At 39.7% G+C, this 26503-nt stretch overlaps 1 protein-coding gene across 3 annotated transcripts in view; it reads left to right on the forward strand.

The window, feature by feature from the left end:
* The window catches only part of PRDM5 (PR/SET domain 5), a 90546-nt gene that overhangs the window by 48598 nt on the left and 15445 nt on the right, over positions 1-26503 (forward strand). The window contains exons 11-15 of one of the 3 annotated variants that reach the window (XM_081021957.1): positions 284-373; positions 4223-4316; positions 7552-7712; positions 10364-10457; positions 24692-24777. In XM_081021957.1, coding sequence (XP_080878083.1) covers positions 284-373; positions 4223-4316; positions 7552-7712; positions 10364-10457; positions 24692-24777 — 525 coding nt within the window. Of the gene's footprint in view, positions 1-278; positions 374-4222; positions 4317-7551; positions 7713-10363; positions 10458-24691; positions 24778-26503 lie in introns of all 3 variants that reach the window. The other 2 variants (XM_081021959.1, XM_081021958.1) reach the window with 2 other exon arrangements.

Genomic DNA, 26503 nt, shown 5'->3' on the forward strand with positions numbered 1-26503 from the left:
GTCTACAGTTTCCCCACTTTACTCTTTGCACAAGAGACAAGGCAAGTCCAAATACTTCTGATTATCTGGGGGTACTTTCTATGCTCTCAGTTTGGTTTAGCTTCTGATCAGATTAAAAGAAATCAGAAGGTAAATCTATTTAAGATGTTCAAAAAGCCAGATAGCTGATCACCTAAGCAAGCCCCAAGTGTGTTATTAAATGAGGGCGGGGGATTTTTCACTCATGCATGGTGCCAGATTAACAGCCCTAGAGACTGAAGCCTTCTATTTATCCACAGAACAGGTACAGCACAGTCAGCAGCCATGCAAGCTTTCCCACAGCAAAGTATCAACCAAATGTCTCAACCCTGTTCTGGAGGAACCACCTGTTGAGGTGAGAAGGTAGTTCAGTCTCTTTATGTCCAGACTTGATTTGGCTTTTCTGTAGCAACTGCTGTTAAAGAGCCACACCAATAGCCCTAACAAGGATGTGGACTTTGGAGAAAAGCTTCCAGCCTTTTGTGTTGGCCACATCCATTAAAAAAAAGTGGTGTTAACTGATAACACAGTATTTTGTTCTATGCAATGGAGGAACAAATTTGAAAATATGTCTCAATGATTTTTCTGGTTAAAGAGTTTTCACATCCCCTGCCATAGATTATCAGAAAATGACAACAGGGGAACATGGTCATTTTAGTTTCTTCTGCCTCCTGATTATTGTGAAGAGGCTGAGAAAACAAATCCTATGCTTCTCAGCAGGAAATTATGCTGCTGTACATGCAGAAGGCATGCAGTTTTTGGTTAAAAGGGGGAAAAGGAAAGGTTTCTTCTGTCCCCCACTGCTGGTTTCAACCTTCTCTTTCACAATGAAAGTTTGAGAAGGAGATGGAAGACTGTTGAGGCCACGCTTCACTTATTTGCTTGAGCTCTCTTGGGAAAACCTAAAGCAACTCAAGTCCCCCTTCTTGGCTGAGCATTTTCCAGAATTGTTTGTAGAGGGTGGGGGGTGAATGCAAAGTGAAGAACGATGTTGTGGTTTTTAATTTGTTTTATTTTTAAAATTTATATCCTGACCTTCCTCCCAAAGGAGCTCAGGGTGGGAAAATGGTGTGGGAAGTAGTTCCAGATGCACTTGAGCAGAAAGTTCCACTCTGCCTTTCCTTTCTGTCCTTCTGCAGCTAGTCTAGAATTCATATCTGTAATGGGGAAAAGGCAACAGTTACTTTGCAGCAAAACCTATGGGCAGATGGTGCATTATATGTGAAAGATATTTCCATGCCTTGTTCTACAGTAGCAATCTATTATCGATCACAATTCCTGTGATCTGCCAGAGGCTTCTCTTTGAAGGTGTTCTTAGTGCATTAAGTGAGAGGAGCAAGGCACATGATGTTTCTAGTGGCTGTTCTCTAGCTATGAAATATCCCCCTCCTTAAAGTTTGTCAAAGTCCAGAAGCAATGTTAAATTTCTTTTATTTAAGAGATACTTATTGGGATAGTTTAGCTCCATATTTTAATCTGTATTTTTTTTGTACAGTGGTACCTCTGGTTACAAACTTAATTCATTCCGGAGGTCCGTTCTTAACCTGAAACTGTTCTTAACCTGAGGTACCACTTTAACTAATGGGGCCTCCTGCTGACGCCGTGCCGCTGACATGCAATTTCTGGTCTCATCCTGGACCAAAGTTCTTAATCTGAGGTACTGCTTCTGGGTTAGTGGAGTCTGTAACCTGAAGTGTTTGTAACCTGAGGTGTTTGTAACCCAAGGTACCACTGTAGTCATATACAATCCAGATTACAGTGATGTGCTCTATGTGTGCCTTGCTCTGCAGAGCCTGGAGACTCTTCATGTGGTGCAAAACTACTTTGGATTCATTTGCACTTGTTTCCAGTTGGTTTCTGCATGCAATGCAAAGCCCCAGTCCTAACCTACAAAGACTTAAATGGTTTGGGGGCAGGATATTTGAAGGGCTGCCTTGTCCCATGTAATGCTGTCTGTCGACTGTGCTCCGTACTGGAGGCCCTGTGTCTCACCAGTTTCAGAAGCATAAAAGACAGCCAAGCATTGCCTTTTTTTTTGTTGCAGCATCTGCATTGTGGGCATCCTCTCCCTACAGAGGAAATTCAGTTGGCTTCCTCTCTCTTATGCTTTAGGTGCCTTCCTAAGACTTAAAAAAAAATCAAATCAAGCTTTTAATGTGGCTTAGAGCTTTGTCTCCCTGTTTCAGCGCTGAATTGTTTTATATTTCTCTTGGTTTTATTGTATGGAACTGATTTTATTAATTTTGAACTGCTGTTTTTTGTGAGATGATTTGAGTTTGTTTTATAAATAAAAGCCAGGTATGTATATTTTTAATAAATAAAGGAGATGTATCCAGATACAAAACATAATAACAGCAACAAACCCAGGGCACAACTCATGCTTGTTCAATTCACTGATGGCCTTTTCATTGGGTTGTATCCAATGGTCCTCTTCTAGTTACGGAAGGGCTTTTGCATCCATGAACAGAAAGCAAGGGAGGCAATTTTCACCGCTTATCTCTTCATCCTGCAGCTCCCAGTTCCCTTAAATTCTGTTCTGGAGGATTTGGGAATCTCTAGCCAGTGTAAGAAGTATTGCAGGGTGCAGCAGGGGAAGAGGTAATAGGTGAAAATTGTCTATCCCAGTTAAGTTGTGGGTGAACATATCAGACGACACAGCAATTCTTCAAACAGCTCTTGTTTATTCGCAGGCCTGAACTGAACTGAAGGGTTCAGCCAGCCTGCTTATATAGAGCTCCACTACAACACAACTGTAACAACTTTCAGTAACTATCCAATCACTGAACGTCACTTTCAATCCCTTATTTGCATATGTGGACCTGAGTGAAAACTATCTACAGTATCCCCCTGCTGGCCCAGGGTGAGAACATCAGTACATAGCAATCCCCATTCCATTATTAGGCCTTCACTTTCAGGAATTGAAAGACCCCTTCTACTCCAATAGATACAACCCATTAATTTTTATGTAGCTGAATTTTTCTGAAGGAACTCAGTGATACTGCAAAACTACTTCATTTTTTGAAGAATTTCAGAACTGCAGGTGGTGTTTTGGCTTCGTATTTTTTATAATAAATTATGTCTGAAAAAGCTTGTTGATTGTGTAAATGTGTAAGTGAGGCAAACATGAGGGAAAGCAGCTGTATTCTAGTAGGGCAAGAAGTTATTGCTTGAGCTGTATGTTAACCTTGGTCAACTTCAGAAATCCCTGGGAGGATATCGGTGAAAGTGACTACAAAACTTTGGTGTAATGCAGTCCTTACAGGTTCTGGTACTGGTCTAAGTCATGAGCAATGCTTTTAAATAATTTTGCATTTTACATTTAATGGAATTTTACAACTCTCCCACCCTGCCCTATGTGTGGATACATAGAATTTGTGTTGCGTGTTCATTTTTACCTGAAGCAAAATACTGCTTTTGTGTAGTAGCAATGCACTCTGAACTATAATGAAACAATTTTCACTGTCCTCCCAGTTAACATAAATCTAGTGACTTTTGGTTAAAGTAAGTACAGTTCTAGATCTACCCAAGGGCATTAAACAACAACAAACCTCTTTCATGTATCTGGAAATGAGAGAAAATTAAAAACACAGAAATATCTTAACAACCTGATTATCCCAGGGTATTATACATTTTCCAGGAAGAAATCCAAGATGTATGAGGGGGGTGGGGGTGTCCTTTCAGGCTTTATGTTTTATTTATGATTTGAAGCTTATTTCAGCCACAAAGCACTTCAAATGTGGCAACAAAAAAATCTACTGGCCAAAATTTTGATACTACTGATCTCAGTTTCAAAATAATAAACAAGGTTGAACTGAGAGATGGGATTTGAGTTCTAACTTCATTCTTAAGCTTCAGAAAATAGAGCTAAGCAGCTGGCAGAAAAGTAGGGTGCAATTAAGCAGGGAAATGTCATTCTTTTATGTTGGGCATCTGAACCACAAAAAAATCTTGAGTGCGGTTTTTATCTCTATGGCCACGTTTATATGTACATTTCTCTGTTTGGTGTTCATCTGCTTGACACCAACCAAGCATAAGCTTCTCCATCACAGGAGCATGTGGTTTTAAGCCTTTGTTGCTTTTTTGGTGAACCGAGGCAATATCTCTTCTGAACTCAGCCAGCAAGGTTAGCCACAATTATTGTAATGACTTCTAATTGATCTCTCTGAGCCTTTCCCCTTTTAAATACATTGTCTTTCATCTACAGACCCATTCTGAGGAGAGACCATTTCAATGTGAGGAATGCAAAGCACTGTTCCGAACGCCATTCTCTCTGCAGAGACACCTTCTAATACATAACAGTAAGTGCTAATATAGAAGATCAAGAAGTTCCCACATATCACTGCTGTCTTGTAATCTGTGAAAGTAAGTGCACTGTTAGTTTAGAAGACTGTCTGGTGTAGTCAAAATAAAAAAATCCTTCCAGTAGCACCTTTAAGACCAACTAAGTTAGTTCTTGGTATGAGCTTTCGTGTGCAAGCACACTGTATCTGAAGAAGTGTGCTTGCACACGAAAGCTCATACCAAGAACTAACTTAGTTGGTCTTAAAGGTGCTACTGGAAGGATTTTTTTATTTTGACTATGGCAGACCAACACGGCTACCTATCTGTAACTGTCTGGTGTAGGTTAGTATCAGAGTCTTTTCACTAAATGCACATGCGGGGGGGGATGGAGAGGGAGATTTAGAATTTAAAACTCTAACCATGACTAGTAAAGTGGCATGTAGTTTATCAATAAACTAGTGATGCATTGTATCTTTGGCAGGGAACGGAGTCTTTGTCTGTTTGATTCAATAGAAAAAGGATCTTTAATATACCATTAGGCTGAGAGCTACAGAAAGACAAATGTGTTTATTATTTAACAAACATCCCTGGGTGGGGAGTCCTTCTGTCAATGTGGGCAATACAAATGAGTTCTTCAGAAGATATAATCCTGGTTCAATGCTCAAAATTGACGTGCCTGTTTCCATCTACTCCTTACCCAGGAATAGCCAAATTTGTACAGCACACTTTGTCTCTCTTGTATAAAACTCCAGTGGTGAGTATCCTTCTCCTCCTGACCTTACTGCTTAGTACCATTCACCAGTAAATCCTGCCCATTTTGTAATGAGCTTCCCTTTTTTCAAGATATGTCATTGGCAGGCAATGGTCGGTAAACTCCTAATGACCATAATTCATGTGGTGAATGGTGGTAAATGATACACATGCAGCCTAGGACATTCACCCAAGGAATGTGGATCTCTACAGAGAGTGTGATGTATGTTCTAATTCAGTCCTTTGTGCTGCCTGTGATTAGCATAGGGAAGGGGCATAGGTTAGATGGTTCGATCCCTGGAATCTCCAGGTAGGGCAAGAACAGCTGCTGTCTGAAACCCCAGAGAGCTGCTGCCAGTCAGAGTGGAAAATACTGAACTAGATGGATGAATGGTATGGCTTGGGATAAGGCAGTTTCCTGTGTTCCTATGTTAGCACACATGAAGGGGAATATAATTGTATTCGTGGATATTTGAGGGTGATATAGAAGGTGAAGTCATTGCAGAAGAATTAAAGTCCTTATGCAGAAATTTACCTCATGATTCAAATATCATCTGTGTCCTGAACTTGGTTGCCTTAGTCGTAAGTTAGCTCCTCAAGAATGGTAGCCTCAGATGATCTGCCTTAAAGAATTGCAGGAAGGATTACAACCTGATACATAAAGCATTGTGAACACTTTAAAAGCATTATATAAATGCTAAGTATCATTGTAACCTGATACATTTTTAATGTGATGTTGCTCTCCACATGCCTGTGTTACAAGGCAAGTTTTAGCCAATAATAATAATAATTCATACCCTGCCCATCTGGCTGGGTTTCCCCAGCCACTCAGGGAGGCTTACAGCATATATAAAAACAGCTAGAGTACTGCAGTATCCCATGTGAATTTGGGGGTCTGTTCAACAAACAAAAACATTTCAGTACCATTCCCCACTGCCAGTGGCGTAGCGTGGGTTGTCAGCACCCGGGGCAAGGCAAGTAATTTGCGCCCCCTAACCCTGAGTGAGCCAGGTAGGGGCAGAGAGCTGCGAGTGCGAGCGCGCGCCCCCCCCAGATGTTGCGCCCGGTGCGGCCGGCCCCCCCGCACCCCCCACGCTACGCCACTGCCCACTGCTACTTTGAAGCAATTCAAAGGAAATTAAAAGTTGTGGCTGTGAAAGTCAAAGAATTCCCTATAGACTTCAAAATCTGTTTCTCCACCTTGAAATCCATTAGGCATTTTTAAAATCTCCTTAATGCCTGATCATCTTGATCGTTGTTCCTCTGGTGCCCAAGCATGCGAGTTGAGATTTTGTTTGTGTATCTTTTGTATGACTCATAGAAGACCTGAGATTCTTAGATAATCCTTTGAGACTCAAAGGTGACATGTACAGAAATGAATAAAATGTGCCATGTTTGTACAGCATAATTGTGCTTGTAACAAGTTTCTGAAGGTATTGAATGATTCTCTTGTTTGCTAGGCTGACCTTGTATAGAGTAAGCAAAATCCTGTGAAATGCCAAACACTACCCCGGTCCAATATTGTGCTGAAACAGTTAATTTTTCATTCACTTCAAAATTGTATAGCCTTCGTATCTCTATAAAAAAATTTAAATGTGTAATGCCCAACTGTCAATAAAACAAAACCAACACAATACTATGTAATACAATAAACTGAACTGTAGAAAACACAACTTGAAAAAAGAGACAATGCACGTATTTTTGTAAACTAAGAAATCTTTAATAACAATATGTTTTTTTAAATACCATGCAATACAATAAAATTAGTATATCTGCTTGCATTTTATGTTTTGTTGTATTCACAATAGTATGTGGCTGTCTGCAGCTTGCATTAGTTTTTGTGAGTTTACATTTTTCAGTGGTTTCAGAATGGTCAGGCAGGGCCAAATATATAAATAGTGATGACCAACATTTCCTATCTACGTTTTTAGCTGTTTCTATTTTAGCTGTAAGCCGCCTTAACTTTTTCATTGCTGAGAAATGTGCAAATTCATCTTCACTTGAGTAATTTGTAGAATAGGAAAATACCTCCAAGATACACCTGGAATGCACACTGAGTGTAGATTTCTAAAATGGATGCCTGAAAAATGTGCTTTCTTGGACATCTTTCAAGGAACTGTAGCAGGAGGATTATACAGTCGTAACTTGGTTCTCGAATGGAATCCATTCAGGAAGTCTGTTTGACTTCCAAAAACATTCAAAAACCAAGGTGCAACTTCTGATTGGCTGCAGGAGCTTCCTGCACTCAAACTGCGGAAGACACATTGGACATTCGGATTCCAAAAAAAGTTCATAAACCGAAACACTCACTTCTGGGTTTGTGATGCTCGGGAGCCAAAACGTTTAGTCACAAGGTGTTCAAATACCAAGCTATGACTGTATGCCACATGAAGTTAGGATACTTTTAAAAACAGTAGTTTTATAAGCACCCCTTAGTATGATAGTGGAAGTTAAGCTAAGTCTACTACTAACATAGCTTTATTCCTTTTCTCCCTCTGCAAGGTGAAAGAACCTTTAAGTGTGATCACTGTGATGCAACCTTCAAAAGGAAGGACACATTGAACGTTCACATACAAGTAGTTCATGATGGCCATAAGAAATACAAATGTGATTTGTGTGACAAAGCCTTTGTGACACCGTCTGTGCTTAAGAGTCATAAAAAAGTAAGTATAACCCGTAGCTTGTAAAAACTGAGGTCATTGTAATAGGTTAAATTCATTCAGTGTGTACTATGCTTACCTTTGAATATACAGATAATGGAATTTATTTTAAGGTAAATATTTTCAGCTGCGGATTGTCCATACCAACAGAGTAATAAATACTTATGAAAAGTGATAGCATATGCAAATATTAGAATTAAGGTAGCTGTAAACACAGTTTTCAAGAGCAAGCAATGAAGACCTCCAAGCTTATTGGTGTGGTCCAATCTTATTTATGAATCAGTGGAGCTGTTTTAAGACTCCCCAACAATCTTTATTCCTTTGACTGCGACTTACTACAATTTTTTCCTCATATCTCACTCTCATTCCTTATTCTGATAACAATAGGATTGTTCATTAGCTTCAGAGAGAAATCTATGCAAGAACTTGTATTATTTTAATTGGTTGGTTTGGGAAACATTGCAAATGTGGATGTAGACAAATACCCAGAAGGGTATGAAAGGCTGGAATAAATCATTCTTTCAACATTTCTTCTTCCATTGCCTTTGTATACCTGCTGACAGCTATTGAAAAAGCCCAATGACTCAAAGTACATAGCTTCTTGGGGAAAAATGCTAAACTCTTCCCTTCTTTGTTAAGCAATTGCACGTTGTATGCCCTCTCAGGGCCAAGGCTGTGGTCTTGAGTTTGAAGTATTGACGGGTTTGTATTTGTCTTCACTTTGATTTCATTATTGTTTTGTGCTGTTGCATTTGATAAGATGAGCTATGTCAACACTCTCTCCACCTCACTCTGTAAGTCCTGACTTTCGATGAACAGAGTAAATATTGACATTGTTTATCCACTAGGGATGCAGGAGTTAGTGGCAGGATTTATTACGATTAAAAGAAGTCTCTAGAAGGTCATATCCTCTGTCACCTTACCTAACTGGCAGGTAGACTTATGGTTTTGATTAAACTCTTAACAGTTTTGTAATGGAAAAAAGTTAACTATATTGATTTTTAAAATAAAATAAAATCCTGAACTAGTAGGCAGAAGCCTAAACCTTCGTTTAGAGGATATTTTTTCTTACAGTTGTATCCATGGAGAGATCAGGAATATATGTAGAGTTTTTGCCCTCTCATTCTTCTTCATTGGTTCTTACTGTGGAAAGAACTGGAAGTGACTGAACTGGAAAATCCTGCATTCGAACAAACGCAGTCTGCCTGAACTTTGCAAGACAGCACCCATTTGAGTGGCCAGAAGCACCCAGTGTCTGCACTGTGATGTCCTTGGCTTTGATTTTTATTTATTAGAGCTTTTCTAATCAGCCCTTCAGACTCTTTCCAAATAAAAAGGTGCCAAATCTAGTTTGTGGGGCACGAGTGTTCCATAATCGTGAGTGCAGTCACTGAGAAGGCCTTTGCTCTTGTTCCAGACAGCTGAGTTTCCACCCTAGGTGGCGATGTCCTTCTGATCTATAGGAGTGGGCAGGGTAGTAAGGGAGGAGGTAATTCATACAGTATACTGGACCTAAGCTGTTTTAAAGGGAATCCTGAGAGTGTGGTATTGCTCTCCCCTCACAGTTGTCACCCTACAGTGGTGGCCTCTTTTACTTCTCACCACTTTATTTCACTGGCAGTGGCTGTTGGAGTCTTAAATATATAACTGAGTTGGTAGAACATGAGACTCGTAATCTCAGGGTCATTGGTTCATGCCTCACATTGGGCAAAAAGATTCCTGAATTGCAGAGGGTTGGATTAGATGCCCCTCACAGTCCCTTCCAACTATACAATTCTATGATTCTATGGTGTCACCTGGGCAAGCTATATTTTGGTGTCATCAAAAAACCTTAAGTTTCCTATTTAAATCAATCAACTTAAATGTCCTTGCCATAATTATTCCCATTGTATTTTACTGTGGCTAGGTCCAGCATTCCATCTCATATTCACTAAAATTCCAAAATGTTCTTTTAAACAAGATTGCTGGATTAAGTCCCTTTGCAATGAACATAAACTACAGTCAAAGTTGTGTAAAAAATGTACTTTCTCATTGCTATCTAGTCACAATGAATCTTTCAAGTAGTCATCTTTCTCACAATAGTTTTTATAATGCTCAAAATCTTCTTTTCCAGCTATAGTAAAAGTGTTTGTGGGCCAAAGTCTCTTTAACAATTTTATTGAACAATAGCATTAGTAGAACTGGACACAAACAGAAGTTTTAAGTGAACTTAAGGTTATCATTAAGAAATCAAGCCAGTGTTTGCTATAAAAACTGTAGTGCAAATATGGAAGTAACAAGGGCCTTTTTCTTCAGCCGCAAGCAGTTTCAAGAACCAATAAAGATTAATTGAATTTTTATGAGCCAAACCATTTGAGAAATAAAAAACAAATTTGGCCTGTAGTTAAGTTAGATAACCTGGTTTGTTTTGCAATGAGTAGCAGTATTCATTCAGGCATTTTGTGGTGTTGTCCTAAAGAGTAATTGTAATCTTAAAGTGTAACCATTATTAAACTCTTAAAACCTGAGTTTGATATTATAGTGTGATATGTAATGGAAGCTGAAGAAATTAGACTCTTGGAGCAATAAGAATAATAAACATTATTAATTTATGTTTTCTTTCGCAGCTAAGTTAACTCTTTCTCTTTTCCCTCCTTCCCCCTTCTTCCTGGTAGACTCACACGGGCGAAAAGGAGAAAATCTGTCCGTACTGTGGACAGAAGTTTGCAAGCAATGGAACACTGAGAGTACATATTCGAAGTCATACAGGTACAACATTACTTTGTAAGAAATGAATAACATTTCCTAGGCACTTGAATTGCACCATTTCATAGTGTAGATTTGCCTATTTGTATTGAAGGACAGTTTCCATAACTCCCCTGTAAAAATCACTGGTGCCGAAATTTGGAATTAGTTGCTTAAAAAATGAAATCTAATAGGATAATCATTATAGAGAACCCTAACTTCTACTTACCATACTTTAATATTTTCACAATACAGTTTGCAGTGCATGTGCTCCTGGAATTTTACTTTAACCCTTTAGTTACTCTTTGCCAAAGGAACCAATCAGTTTAAACGTTCACATTTGAAACCATGCAAACACCAACCATGCTTTAAGAAACATCTATGTAGTTTATGCCCTTGTTCAACATATCTTTCTCACTCATGGTTAGGTGCTCATTTCTGATTTAGCTAGTTGACTTTTGGCCCCTGTTTCTCTTGAATGTCAGGCAAAAGCTTTTTTTCCTGCGTAAAAATTCTTCGCAAGGAACAGCTACACGATCCCTTCTGTTTTAGACCTGCATTATGCACGCTGCCACCGCCTGTCCTTCTGCTTGTGTTGCAGCCTGCAGTGGCTGTATGTCATTCAACTGTAGTAAGCAAGGTACATGTTGTGATGCATGACACTGTGACACGTGTGGTTGGAAAACACACCATATTACACATACTGATGCACATTGATGTTGCACTAACATTCAGAGATACTTTAAAATCTCAAAATTCTGGAGAATTACTGTCCTAGTCTGTGCTGCTGCTGCTGCTGCTGCTGTTATTATGTGGCTCCAAACAGAACTGATGATGATGATCATGATGATGATAAAGCGATAAAACATCAGACTTTAAAAACTTCCCTGTCTAAAAGTCAGACAGTTGTTTATTTCCTTGACATCTGATGGGAAGGCATTCCACAGGGTGGGCGCCACTACCGAGAAGGCCCTCTGCCTGGTTGAATTTGTAACTCTTCAAGGAAATGATGAATTACTGAGTGGACCTCCAATGTAGCTAAAAGTTGGAAGATTCGTGACATACAAAAGAATGTATTTGTTTAACAACTGTTATATACTGCTTGATTCTTACAATACTTCTAAGTGGTTTACAAGAAATATTAAAATGATCAGTAAAAATAGTTCCTCAAGGTTGTTATTATTATTATTATTATTATTATTATTATTATTATTATTATTTACTTGCCCTTCCTCCTACGGTCCCAGGGTGGGTTACAACAATTAAAATACAACATCAAAATAAAGTATTGTAAAAAAAAACTTACAGTCACAAAAAATAACATGAGGGATAAAAACTTTTATCTGTCCACTTTCTCCATACTGTGCATCATTTTATACAGGCCTCCTCTTATTCGTCTTTTCTCTAAACTAAAAAGCCCCAATTGTTGTAACTTTTTCTCATAAGGGAGTTGCTGCATACCCTTGAACATTTTGGTTGTCCTTTTCTGATCTTTCTCCAACTCCACAATATCCTTTCGTGAGGTGAGGTGACCACATCTGTATATAGTATTCCAAATGTGATTGCACCATAGATTTGTATGGTGGCATTTTGATAATTTGCAGTTTGCCTTTCAGCTCCCTTCCTAATGATCCCTAACATTAAATTTGCCTTTTTCACTGCTGCCACACACTGGTCCCAGCTCCAGTTCCCTACTTGTAGATTTTGCTGGCAATCCCTCAGTGCCATCATGTTCTTACAACTGGCTGTACGTGTCTCTGTCACCTAATATGAAGTAGTTCTACTTATCTATAGATCTGACAGTACATCGAAGACACAAATTTTGAAAACAAAGTGGATGCCCTAGAGCATTCCGTTTACCACAGACTACGTATTCGAGTAATTGGCAAGCTGCTGAGTGTTTTTGTGATGTTTGGTTTCCAACTTAAAAGGGTGAGGATTGGTGTTTGACATGCAAAGCGCTTGTTAACAAATAGTCTTCTTATGACATTCTGTTCGGTTTTGCATAAACAAATTTGGCTTGCAGGAAGATGACAGAACATGTGCACTTAATCACTTGGCTTCCTAATATGTTTGATAAGTCTTAATCACTTCCATCTCTCACGGCCACCTGTTAAGATTAAAGCTGTTTACTTGTTTGGTCCTGTTTGTAATTCTGACTGTAACCAGGACTGAATACTGATTATTCCAATGAAAATTTAGATTGTGTAGCTGAAACAGAATCTACTTCTTGGAAAGGGCTGAAATTGTAGTTCCTAACTGGAGGGTAAGGACTCAGCAGATGGTCACAGAATCCTTGTTTGCTGGTCACTGTGATGCAGGCGAATAATCCTGGGACAAAAGTTTTGGAAGAGGATATTATCTGACCCTCTGTATGTAGCTGCACATTAACACATTTGCGGTATAGGAAGCTAGTAACATTGTACTATATGGTGGTATGATCCATCAGGGCAGTAGCATCTTCGTATTTCTTAATACCTAATTTAGACCTTAAAAAATGCCATGACTGATGTAGGATTAAGTTTCATATCTCCAGAATAAAGTGCAGCGAATTATTTGTTGACAGTCCCAAGACTTGAGCATTGCACCAAACATATGGGTGTTGTGCTTTAATCTTGTCCTCCTGTTGTAACCTTTTCTACTTGTGTGCAGTGAGGGATGGGGCAGAGCAGTGTTTCTCACCTGCTTTCCCAGAGCCAAACATTGCTGCCAATTATTGAGAGGGGGGAGGGTTCAGTTGTGGGAAGCTCAAAGTGGGCACAGCAGTGGAGCCAATCTGATGTTCCTCTCCTCTTGATGATGCTTTGTGGTAGGAAGCCGGCTAGCAATGCTTTGCAGTCTGCACCATCCTGTCAACAACTGGGTGTCTGCCTGTGCAACATTTACAGTATAACCCTTGAAAGCCATCACCATAAAGAAATTTAAGAAAATTTGATCTTGGAGGACAATAGACAAGCAAATTCTGCCCATCCATATTGGGGGACAGACACTAGATCTGAGTGTGATTGGGAAATGTCCATAACATAGCCCCAAGAATTCATGGTCATTTGTCAGCATGTACTGGTCTAGTAAATCTTGTTACTAATGACAACCATGTTCTTCTCAGAGATTAGCACACACTCTCTGCAAGGCAGGAAAACTAAGCATGTTCACATTTTCCTCAACCTCTATTATTTGATGTGTGGTTAGATGGCAGTCCACAAGTATCTCTGTTTCTCCCATCCTCCTCCACCATTTCACTTGGAATTCTAATTTGTCTACAGTTTTGGTTCTCTGGAAGGCTCTTCCTTGCTCGATGTGCAGCAATGTGATCTGCTTATACGTTTAGCTTTTGTAGTGGTTCTGGGGGTTGCTTGTGCGTAAGCCGGTGCAAGCACCTGGCTGGGTTGCCTGAGTGAACCTTTTCTGTCTGGACAGCCACTCACCTGTCAGTGGGCGTTTCTTAAACTTCTTCCAGCAAAGAAGCTCTTTGACGCCTAGTCTCCTCCTACTCTCCCTGCATGAAAGCCTTCTGTGCAAGGAGGGCTTAGGCAGCGGAGGACCTCTACTCTCCCCGCTGGTCCCCGGCAAGGAGTCATGGGACCACCTCGCCGCTTCCCCCATCTGCCCCCCTTCTCTGCTGGTGCTACGCTGATTCTCTTCCCCAGAAGATGGGCTGCCTCTCTCAATCCCGGGACGCTCTCCGGAATCCCTCTGGATTTTGCTCTCTCCCTCCGGCACTGATGGCAGTTCCCTGACAGCTTTTTATTAAACTTTCAGGTTTGAAAGTAAATCTGTGATTGACCACTGTGCAAAAAGAATGCTGGACTGTGAGGGCCTTTGGTCTGATCAACAGGCTTGGTCCTACACTCTTGGTCGTTGCTAAAGGGGCAAGCCTTGTGCAAGGACATAAAATCTAGCAGAAGCTTTTAGAAAATGTATTCTGTTTATATTCAGAATAAAGGTAGACGATTGCATGTTTGCATGCTTATCACAGAATCTGCACACATAAAATTGAAACATTAGGGAGAAGGTTTGGTTAGGATCCTTTACTCTGGCACTGTAATTTTCCGTGGGCAGAGCATTTTTTACATTAGGGAATTCACATAGAATACATCTCTCACTGCACCATGACTTTTGCAAACATATCCTGATGAGATCCATATGCAGCTGAGGCTGCAATCCTATGCTTGTTTACCAGAGAGTAAGCTCCACTGAACACACTTGAACTTAATTCTCGGTAAACATATGAAGGATTAAGTTGTGGTTTTGTAAAAGGGGCTAACATCCATTTTGTCCCCAGGCCACCACACAGCTATCTTCAGGTTTGCTCATTATAGAGTGGTTTAGAGTTTGGATTTGGATTTGGTTTGGCCCAGTATTAATTCGCAGAGTAGGAGAAGGCTGTGACCTTAAAGCAGACATACACAACGTATGACCCATTAAGCCAAACGGATCCCTCCATCCACATATGTCAACCCAACTGCAACTCAGTTAAATGTATTTTTTTCCTTGGGATTGCAAAAATGAGGGCTGTCAAGCCCACAGCAGGACAGAGGTGGCATATTGTGTTCCATTTCATGGGTCCCAACTAAAGCAGGCCTGGCTTAAAGGAACACATCAGTAAACTAATTGCCATCGAAATGGTTGCAGAACATTACATTCTGTATCACCTCTCTTTGTTACCGTGAACAGCAGATTGGCTTCCTAGATAGTGTAACTGTTCCTTAGGATTCCTGTCAAAGGCATAACTCCAATGAACTGGCCTAAATGTTTCAGCATGTGGCAAATGGCTGAATCTTTCAGCAGTGGAGCTAGAGAACCAGGCAGAGGGCCTTCTTGGTAGTGGTGCCCTCCCTTCAGATGTCAAGGAAATAAACAACTATCTTACTTTTGGAAGACATCTGAAGGCAGCCCTGTTTAGGGAAGTTTTCAATGTTTGATGTTTTATTATGTTTCAATATATGCTGTGAGCCACCCAGAGTGGCTGGGGAAACCCAGCCAGACAGGCGGAGTATAAATAAAATTATTATTATTATTATTGGAGTAATAACCATGTCTTGAGACGCAGGTGACGCTGTGGGTTAAACTACAGAGCCTAGGACTTGCCAGTCAGAAGATCGGCAGTTCTAATCCCCGTGACGGGGTTAGCTCCCGTTGCTCGGTCCCTGCTCCTGCCAACCTAGCAGTTCAAAAGCACGTCAAAGTGCAAGTAGATAAATAGGTACCGCTCCAGTGGGAAGGTAAACGGCGTTTCCGTGTGCTGCTCTGGTTCGCCAGAAGCAACTTAGTCATACTGGCCACATGACCCGGAAGCTGTACGCCGGCTCCCTCAGCCAGTAAAGCGAGATGAGCGCCGCAACCCAAGAGTCGGTCACGACTGGACCTAATGGTCAGGGGTCCCTTTACCTTTAATAACCATGAACAGTGATGCACTGAGATATAAGAGCATAGATATAAGGGAGGACAAGGTCATGGATAGCTTTGAAGAGGCTTGAGCTGGATTCAGCAGTAGAAATGAAGTAGCACTGATGTATTAGGAAGACCTTAATTCATATATTTCCAAACAATCCTTATGTTTAATGTGCTTTAGTAAGGAAAGCAAAATTTAATATTTTATTATTTTTAGCATAGGTCTTTTTTACAAGAGGGGGTTCTTATAAGCAGTTACTCCCCAACACACTTTAATCTTAGAGTTGTTTGCACAATTCAGGGTCTATCCCAGAGGCAAGTTAATTGAGTTCAAAGTGAAGAAAGCAACCCCCCCCAAAAGAACCCTTGACTCACCTTTCTGATAAGTAGTTGCGTAAACAATAACAGAGTTGTTATCCTGGTTAGGTAGAGATTGTTTCTCATAGAGAAACAAAGATAATCTGCAAGGGGTTATGACCGAAGAAGTCTGAAATCTCCTGTTTTTCTGATGAACGAACTTGAGATTGGACTCTTCAAAACTCAGCTACCTTTGCTACCTTAGATATGTACTTTGCATATTGGCTAATTAACCTCCTTACAGTATATACTGGTATCTTGCACTGATAATTATGATTATTAGTTATAAATTCAATTTAAATACCAGTCTTCACCAAAAAATCCCAGAGTGCTTTACCCAATAAAAACAAAGGAAAACATCAAACATAGGAAAATATCAAATTAACAACTATGTTTAAATTCCACTGATACAATCAGCATACTGGGGCAGCACTGGACAAAGCAATTAAGTAGCAGCACTGCAAATAGCCATGCTAATTCACTAACCTTGCCCAAAGACTTGTGTCAGCAGCTGACATGCGTATGTGAGTGTGGCATCCTTATCTCCATAGTGAACAAGTTCCACAGACAAGGGGGTCACCACCAAGAAGGTCCTATCTTACAATAAATGTTTGCAGAAGGAACCATGAGATGGGCTTCCCCTGTGGACTGCAGGGCAGATAAGGGGAGAGGTTCTCCGTCAAGTATTTGGGCCCTTAGAGTTAATGTGTTCAATGGAGCCCAGCAGTAAATAGTCAGCCAGTGAAGTTCACATAGCCTTGGTATGTTATTTCTTGCCTTATCACTCACAATACATGTGACTGTAGTCTGCAGCAGATTCCTGACTGTCCTGAATTGTATAATAAGGGATGGAAAGGCCAGTCCCCAAGACTTCTGGAAAGCTAACACCTGTCAGAATAGGCAATACTGTGGTAAATTTCCTTCCCATCCTGAATCGTTATTGACTTTACCAAAATTTTAAAGGAGTAAAATTATCCTACTGAAATAAATACGTGTTTTATATTTCTGACACCGACCCCAGGAGAAGAGATGCAACATTGCCATTGGGGACTCAGATGGTCTCAGTGCCTAGGAGTGCCTATTTCCTTCACCAGCTGGTTTGGCCTCTTTTGAGCAGAGATGTCTTAGCAACTCTAGTAACTCACAGACTAGATTACAGTGGTGCCTCGCAAGACAAAATTAATTTGTTCCGCGAATTTTTTCGTCTAGTGAATTTTTCATCTTGCGAAGCACGAAATCCCATAGGAATGCATTGAAAATCAATTAATGCGTTCCTATGGTCAAAAAAAGTCCAAACAAAACCAAATTTGGTACAACAAGAGTTTATTAAGTGCTCTTTAAAGTCACACATACTGTAAAGAGCATTTCAAAATTCAAACCCAGAATTTTTTTAAAAAAACAGCAGAGTGGCCCAATGGTCACAGAAAATCATAAAAATGCAGGAAAAAAAACACACAAGCTTCCAGATTCTTGCAAACCCCTCCCCCACACCAAGTCCTTGAATTCCAAACACCCCAACCCAAAATCCAAAACCCCCCAAAAAAGTTTTAAAAGCTTAACTTGCCAAATGGCTGCAAAAGAAGTTTTGAAAAAGCTTAAAAAATCACCAAAGTCTTTAAAAACCTCAAAAAAGGCTACTATGTACACTGCGTTCTATGAGTTGCTCCTCTAAGTCAAGTCGCAACTGTATTAACGGTGTTAAGAAAAAGGAAACAAACTTGCAAGATGTTTTCATCTTGCGAAGCAAGCCCATAGGGAAATTCATCTTGCGAAGTAGCTCAAAAAACGGAAAACCCTTTCGTCTAGCGAGTTTTCCGTCTTGCGAGGCATTCGTCTTGCAGGGCACCACTGTACTGCAATGCACTCTACATGGAAACTGCCATTGAACAAGATTCAGAAACTATTCTGAAATGCAGGAATCAGATTAGTAGCTGGAGTTCCAGCAGAGTCGGCCCTCTTGATGTTCCATCACCTTCAGAAGTTTGGGGACTGGTGTTCCAGAAGAAGTTGTTGTCTCTGGCTGTGGATTTGCCTTTCCACAAAGGTTTGTCTGGCCCCGTCATCATTTAGTTTTTGTAGTATGCTTAAGGCGCACTTCTTTACTGTGGTATTTGACTGTAATTTGTTCTAAACTGATTTTAATATGGTATTTTAAAATTGTAACCTGCCCTAGAACTTCACTTTGATGGGCAGGCAAGAAATCTAATAAATAAATAATGATAGCAATAATAAATATTCTCATTTCTTCTTCTTTTTTTCTGGGTTCCCTAAAGTCCCTAAAGTATCCTTCATCTTGGACACTGCCACATAGTAAATTTCCTTGATCTTATTGCAGCCCCTCTTTATAACAAATCACTTGGGTGATTTTTCTTTCCTTTTAAAAGAAAGAATCTGTTGTCTATAAAAATACTTTCATTCTAATAAGCCACAAAGTTAAAGAGTTCTGCATTCCTAGCACTTTGGGGTTGTACATCATTGTCTATTTTATCTCCCCGTGACAGTTAAATCTTCAAAAGTACCTGTAAAGTCTCAGGCAGATGTCAGCCTCCTGTTGGTTTGCTACTAGTGGATGAGAGAGTCACATTATTTCAAAGGATGCTTGGCTAGATTGCTAGTGACTTCTTTAGATCAAATGAATTACAACACCCAATAGGTTGAATATTGTGAGGAGCTGGAAAAAGAACCAGCACTGGGTTCACAGGGGTCAGAGATTTTAATCATCCTTCCTTCCTTCGTGTTTTTTTTAAGAGGGGGTGGTCAGAAATACTGATTCCATCCCACTAAAAACCCAAGGCCCTCAAATCCAACAAAGAAAACATGCTTAATTCCATTGAAATCAATTGGATCAAATGTAACTTAATTTTTTTTATTATTGTACCTCAAAATATAAATTGGAGTCCTAAGGGGGAAGGTATTACTAAAGCAAGTGTGACTTATTTCCAAATAAGTATACTTAAGTGGCTTTTTCAAGTTTATTTATTTCCTGAAGACATCCTAAGTATGTAATGCTGTTTCGATTACAGTAACCATACATAGAAGGAACCAGGATTGTATCACAGTTGAATTCATTACGTTTGTTTGTTGCTATAATTCAAGATTTCAGTGTTATACTACCATCTGATGTTTCTTTTTAAGACATCTAACTGCCAGTACTTCGCAAATTCATGAAAGCTCTCCCCAAACCCAGTTTTCTGAGTCAGAATATATTTCAAGCTTAATAATGAGCTGGAGCTGATTTGGATTATTTATATCTATTTGGTTTGCAAAATTTGAGCATTATTTGAATGTTCTGGTTTCGTTTCCTCACTGAACATTTTATAAACAAAAGGTTTACATAATGAAATAAGCAAAAAGCCCTTTTCCTAACCTCACTTATTTCAATCACTTGGCTATCTGTCAACAAAGTGCATCTCTCATATCCTATGTGTGCTTAGAAAAACATCACCCTATTTTTGATGTTTCTTGGTCTGTTTGGATAGCTGGGTTGTACTGTATTATAAATTTCTTGAAAGCACAGGCCAGTGAGTCTTGCATGTGTAGTGCTGGTATGTTTACTGGTACAGATTTCTATTGGTTTACTTGCCACTGAGAACTCGGCTATTGTCTTCAGTGAAAAGCTTTGTGTAGTGTTTTTTCTCTCTCTCTCCTGACAAGAATAAAATAAAATAAACACCTAACCTATGCAATTAGACAAAGTAAATTTTTCAGTGATTGCAGCAAGAGCTCTATTGCTGCAGTAGATTTTTCTAAATTAGCTAAAAGTGTAAACAAATACTTTTGTACAGCATTCTCTAAGTATCTAACAAACTTATGCTGTTCTCCGTTACCTTAACCTTTTGTCCATTCATACTTGTTATTGCCTGCTGTCGTCACCTCACACTATCTCTGATTAGAAAAGCTCTCTTACAGCTTCCTTTCTGGACTGCTCTATTGATCACCTGGCAGGGGGTGTTGAATGTGTGATCCAGATGGCCCCGTCTCCTTCACCTCCCATGACCTCCTGCCCAGGAGAATTACCTTGATTTTGCAGATAGACTGTGGTCCCGGTTTGGTATTGTAGTGCTGGATTGCTGATGCTTCTCTTTCTCCTGTTATCTGATTTAGGATATACTTAAATAAAACAGTCAGAATTCAGGGTGAATATTCTGGATTTCTCTTTTTATCAGCAAGGATGTAGTATGGGAGTGATGAAATAAAAAGAAGTCTGCTGAAACCCAATCTGTTTGAGTCTGATAAAGAAAATCTGTTTTAACACAATGCGCTATATCAGACTCACCACCAGTTTTACAAGAGTTCATGTGCTTCCTTCTCACCTCTCTTTCTCTGGCACAGCCATGAAGATCTAGAAGCCTTTGTTTCCATTTTAGAGTGCCATCTGAACCCGGCAAACTGTGATGAACCTTCCTTATAGTTTGTTGAAACAAGCCAACTTCAAACAATAGTTTTAAGATAGCTAAGCTTAGGCACCATTGGGAGGCTGGACATAATGCTAAACTGTGGTTGATCTGAAGTGGGATTGGATGTTTCTGAACACCTTGTGGCTGCACTGAAGGATGGGTAGGGAACACATGAGTCCAAAGCTTGCTGCAGTTTGTGGTCATAATGCTAAGCCATGGCTAACTTTACCATTGCATGCAAAACAGCTTCATGTTGAAAACAACCTATTCTTATGTAACTGCATAAAACTGAGTTAGACTAAATCTCCATTTCGGGCTATACCACACAGTTTGAATTTTCGCACTCTGTTCAGGAGTTGCATAATTCTTTCCCACTCCCTATATGTAAACAGGTACATTCAGGATCACTAAGGGTTCATTCACACATAATGCTTTGAGAAATATACAGAAGTGGAAAAGCCATGGCTAACTAGAGGCAGCTCATAGGCATTGCAAAACCTACTTTTGTTAATTTTGGTTTATTACTTATTTCACAACGTATTTTGGTTTGTGAAAAATACAAACACATCCATGATTGATCCTGTATGTCTGGATTAGCCAACATGGTGCCCTCCTGGTGTTGTTGAATTACAGCTTGAATCGGCCCTGGCCATTGGTCAGTGTGATGTGGGTCTGATAGGATTGCCCTGTTAGATATTTATTCCCATGATGTGTATTTTTTTAAAAAAATATTAAAATGGTTAAACAGATTTTAAGATAATCTGATGGGTGCTGATGATTCATTTTTTATAAACCAATATAAGTGTAATTTTTAATTTGTTAGTACTGAGATTTAATTAAAAACCTAGTTTAAAAACCAAACAACAGACAATTGTTACAACTGGAATTTTAAAAATCTAGTTTTTAAAAAATTAAATGAATTGTTTATGCACCTTGAAAGTAATATTTTAAATGGGCCTAAGAATGTAATTTCAAAGTGCTTTGAAAGCACTGAAATTAATGGTACTTACTTACACATAGGGATTGAAATATGAGGGAATATTTTCAGCTCTTTGTAAAGCTCCTTTGTCAAACCATAACAAAGTAAGCTGCAGAAATATTCAACAACTGTGAAATAATGTTAACTTTTGCTTATGAAAACTGAAAATAACTGGAACCAACATTTTTTCAAAAATCTCCAGCTCTTATTGTCAGCATTGTGCATTCCTATGGCTGCAGTTGTTGTATCCTGTGCTACCACAACAGATTCTTATTCTGAAGCATCTCGGTGTACTTCATAAATTGCATGACTGAGCAATCACATTGTCTGCCTGTTTTTTAAACTTAAATACTGGTCACCAGGGGGCCAGGGGTGGTTATAAATATCATAGCTCATGCAAAGTGGAGGTTTAAGTCTCCTCTCCCCAACTTCTGTCTCTGTAAAATTTGCTCCCTGGTGTAGTAAAAAGAAGAAGAAGTTATCATTGGTGTAAAATGGGACCCTAATGCTAATTGCTGCTTGGGAGGATGAATTTCATTTCAGCGCAGCTGCGGCAGGAATTAAGATTGTTACCAAGCTGAGCAACATGTAGCAGTGTCCAGAAAAACCCCCACAAAGACTTGCAGTTGATACATACACACAAACACCACTTCCGTTAGTCATAGCAGCATTTCATTAAGCCACTAATTAATCCTGAGGGCTATGATTTAGCTGTAAGAGCTAAAATTGTCTGTTGCATGGGATCCTGAGCTAAGCAACAAAAGATTGAGGACACATCTATATGATGGATGATCCAAGGCAGGTCAAAGCAGGAATAACGTTTTGTTATCAGATGCCAGTGTCGCCTTCTACCAGCATCTACTGAGTTGCTTGAATCCTAACTTGCGCATTCATTGAATGAGGAATTCTCACCTTCATCTTTCCCCTGCAGCCCCTCAGAATTTGGGGGTTGGGAGGATGTTGTGTAAGGGGACTGCAGTGCAGTGGGTTGTTGGTTGAGATGGTTCCCCCTCATGTGAGTCGAGATCCAAGCCATATTCTTCAAGAGCTACAAATGCTAAGGTTACAAAGGACATTGAGAACAGTGTTCCTATCAGCCCTAAAGCCACCCCATTAAAGCAAATCTCTTCTCTGTAAACAAAGAATGAAGGGGGTGGGGGGAATCTCAGCACTGGCCTGTCAGCAGTCATCTGCTTATGAATCTTTCCAAACTTTCCCCTTGAAATGCAAAAAGCCTCAGAACATTAAAATGTCAACTGGATTAATTAAATGTTTGAGTCCCAACAGCTCCTGCAGTGTCCAAAGGATGACAGCATGGATTAGTGACATCAAGGGTCACAAGAGATAGTGTCACGTTTCAAACAGATGTGAAATGGGTAAATCGGAGCGCATGGGACAGCTTTCGGGCTTTGTTAAAAAAAATTTGCTCAAATCCTTTTATTCAGAGTTAATGAGCTAAGGCAGGGTGGTGGGATAGTGGGAAAAGAGAGAGGCAATCACATTTTACAAGTACACTACTGTTCCCTCACCCTTGGGTCTTCGGGTGACTTTATTCCTACCAGTGTTAAAGCATACATGGCTAATCTACTAAGACCCATAAAGTGGTATCACACTGCTTCAAATGTATGGTGTGGGTGTAAAGTGTTCGTGATGTGGCTTCACATCATAAAATGGCTGAGGCCTGGTTCAAAGATTCTGGAAATCAGACTAAAGGTTTAGTAACGCTGCCATAGTATGAGGGGAACTAATGAAGCATGGTCATTCTAGACAAGAATACCATGATCAGAGGGACTGACATCCATCCAAACGTTCCAGTGAATAGAGAGGATTCAACATTGTCATATGCCAAACATGGATTATACAGCAGGGCAGCCAAGACAGTTTTATTTCTGAAACCCAGTGGCTGCCAAAATCAGTTAAATGTGTGGCGCTGAAAATCTAGGGGAACAGTTGTGGTGTAATCAGGGTAACTCCTTTTGATGAACTTTTTAAAGAACAGTCGTATCACAGCATTATACAACTTCCTTTTGCTTTTGAAAATGTGGGATGAAAGTTCTGTAATATTATCAGCCATGCATGAAAGTGAAATGGTATATTGTATGTTTTGCATTTCGTTGTTTGTTTTGCATGATAGCCCTGATTTTTGCGAGGAGGGGGAATACAGTAGGCTACGAGCCACTGAAGGCATCTAACTAGAAGTTATGCAGCAGGAGTCACAGCAGGAGCAATCCAGCCGATCTGCTTTTAGTTAAATAAGATACATGAATAGAATGGGTTGAGGTAATTAAATTGGATGGTGACACCCAGATGCCTCTAATGATGAACAGCTGTGAGGTCAGGAAAACATACTGTACTTTTGAATACAATTAATGACTATCCATAAAAATGGCCATAAAGTGACCGTTATAGATGTCCCACCCCGCAGTCAGCACTGTTGTCACCAGCAATATGGGGGTGGGGGTGGATTGTCATATTCATATCTTGTTAAGCCAACATCAAACAGCTGTACTTTGATGTTGCCCTGCTTGATGCAGAACTTAGTGTTCTTTTGTTCTTAAGTGCGCAGTCACTTTAAAGCATCAATGCCCTGGCCTTTCTGGCCTCCTTCACACACAGAGACAGTGTCATGGGAATAGTTTCAGTGTGGCACAGTTGCTCATTGCAGGGCTGTGTCTGTGTGTGTGTGTGTGTGTGTGTGTGTGTGTGTGTCTATTATAACCATGTGGACTGTGCCAATTGTGTGGATCTTTCCCATGCAATCTGTAGCCTACTGGGAACGAGGCCCTCATTTGTATGAAGTGAACATTAACATTTGACCACAGAAATATGCCTTTGACAGACATACATGCTGTGCTTCTTTGATCTTCTAAGACAGTACGTTCTTTTTCCTGGGCCACATTTTTTTTAGACCCTGGTCATGGTTTGAAGGCACACAGTACAGCACCATTTCTGATGTGAAGCATGTCTGGATCTGGCCATTGCCTGGATAGGAGAACATTGGTAAACCCTGCCTTGAGGAATATCATCTGAAAATCCTGTCTGTGCTGTTTTGAACTCAGAATCAGAAAAGGGTGATATAAGTAATAGTAATAGTAATAATTCTTTTAAAAATCTGGTGTTTACCTTATTTTCAGGTGAGCGGCCATACCAGTGTCCTTACTGTGACAAAGCTTTCAGCAAGAATGATGGGTTGAAAATGCACATTCGCACCCACACAAGGGTAAGCATGGCTCTGTTACCTTGTGTCATAGCTGTTTGTTTGACAACCTAAAGTGGACCATGGAAATAAAAATATATTGTGTAGTAGGGAATCTTTTCTCCAATAAAAAGGCAAATTTCAAAAGGAAACATTGCAGCAAGATACATACTCATAAAACTTTTCAACTTGACTGTCAGAATCCTTATCAGATTCTGTGGAATCGCAAAGTCGTTTTTCTATCTGCGTTGTATGATTACGTATTTCGTGGTAAACGTATTTCGTGTGGCAAACTTTTTGTTGCATAACAAACCTTCGTATTTAATCCAAATACCCTTGTTTCTAAAACAGAAAACAGAGCATTTCCACAGTCATTTAACTCAAGCCATGTGTGGCATGATGGTTTAAATAAGTTTGAGACATCATGACTGATGGTCAGATAAGAAGATGAAATGTCACATACCTCATTGCCTGTGACAAACAACACTATTGGAAATCCTTGCAGCCATGCTAAGTGTGATTTGTAAATACAGAAAGCAGAGACAGAAAGTCTGTTTGAACCCTCCAAGTTTAGTCCCCTCATGTTGTTTACACACTCTCTTTCTGAAATCTGAAAGTCTTTCTTGTTTATAATCCACTGAGATTTTATGTAACTTCTTGCCAGTTTATGGATCTTTCATTGCAAAATAATAGGAGCTTGCAAAGAGTTTTCAGTGAGGCAAATAAACCAGCTTCACTTCACACCAAACAAGAACCCAACATGGAGCCTGCTCTTTGAGTTTCTGAGTGAAAAGATGACTGTTTGACATGTTCTATCACAAGATATACGTAGTTGATCCTGGCTTTGCATAAGATGCTGAGCCAAACCTTGCTTGAGGGCAAGCTCTTCTCTGGGGCTACCATATTTGTGCAGTCCCAGTAAGCCATAGTTTGTTGTGCCATGAGACCTATGAAGGACGGGATTCTGAGCATCTTTTTTTTCCCTTTTAAAGCCCAAGAAATATATGCACACTTTTCATACATGGACACACTAAAGAATTGTAAATTATTTTGAAATGTTCACTATATTAGCACACCACACCAGTTTTAGTTAGAGCACATGAAGTCTATAGAACTGAGGTGTTCATTTCCCCCGCTTTTAAGTCTGGAGATTTAAACAAGATTATGATTTATTACTAATTGAACATCCGTTTTATTGCTCCAATGACAAGTTTTAAATCTGCCTTTTATTTTAATGCTTAGAGACATGCTTTCCAGATTAAAATGCTCAGCATTTAAAGAAAAGAAGCAAAGTAGTGCTCCTGAACTCCTCTTTTTTACTTTCAAAGGGAGCTAGTCTGAAAATAAACTTTTATTCATTTGTAATCACAGGCTTATTAATACATAAAAGATACATAATTCCTGTTACCCTTTGGCATGTTCAGAGAAAATCTTCCAGTCTCTTGTTGACTTAAAGACATTGGCCACAATCCAGCATAATTATGTATTCTATACTTCCTTTGAAATCAGTAGAATTTAAGAACGCTTACCTGTGTACTAGATTGCAGCCATGGCTTTTACTACTGCTGTGGGTTTGTATTTGACATATTTTTGGAATCTAGCTTTATAGGTTAGAGGTTTCTCTCTACTGAAGATGACTAATCATCGGATTTTCCAGTAGAGGGAAATGCATTTTAAAAGTTTGCTGCTGAGAATGGAACAAAATATCTCTAGGCACCTCCTGTCTGAACCAATTTTCAATAAATCCTAG

This window comes from Podarcis pityusensis, assembly GCF_964106645.2.
Source record: "Podarcis pityusensis genome assembly, chromosome: 9".
Classification (NCBI taxonomy): domain Eukaryota; kingdom Metazoa; phylum Chordata; class Lepidosauria; order Squamata; family Lacertidae; genus Podarcis; species Podarcis pityusensis.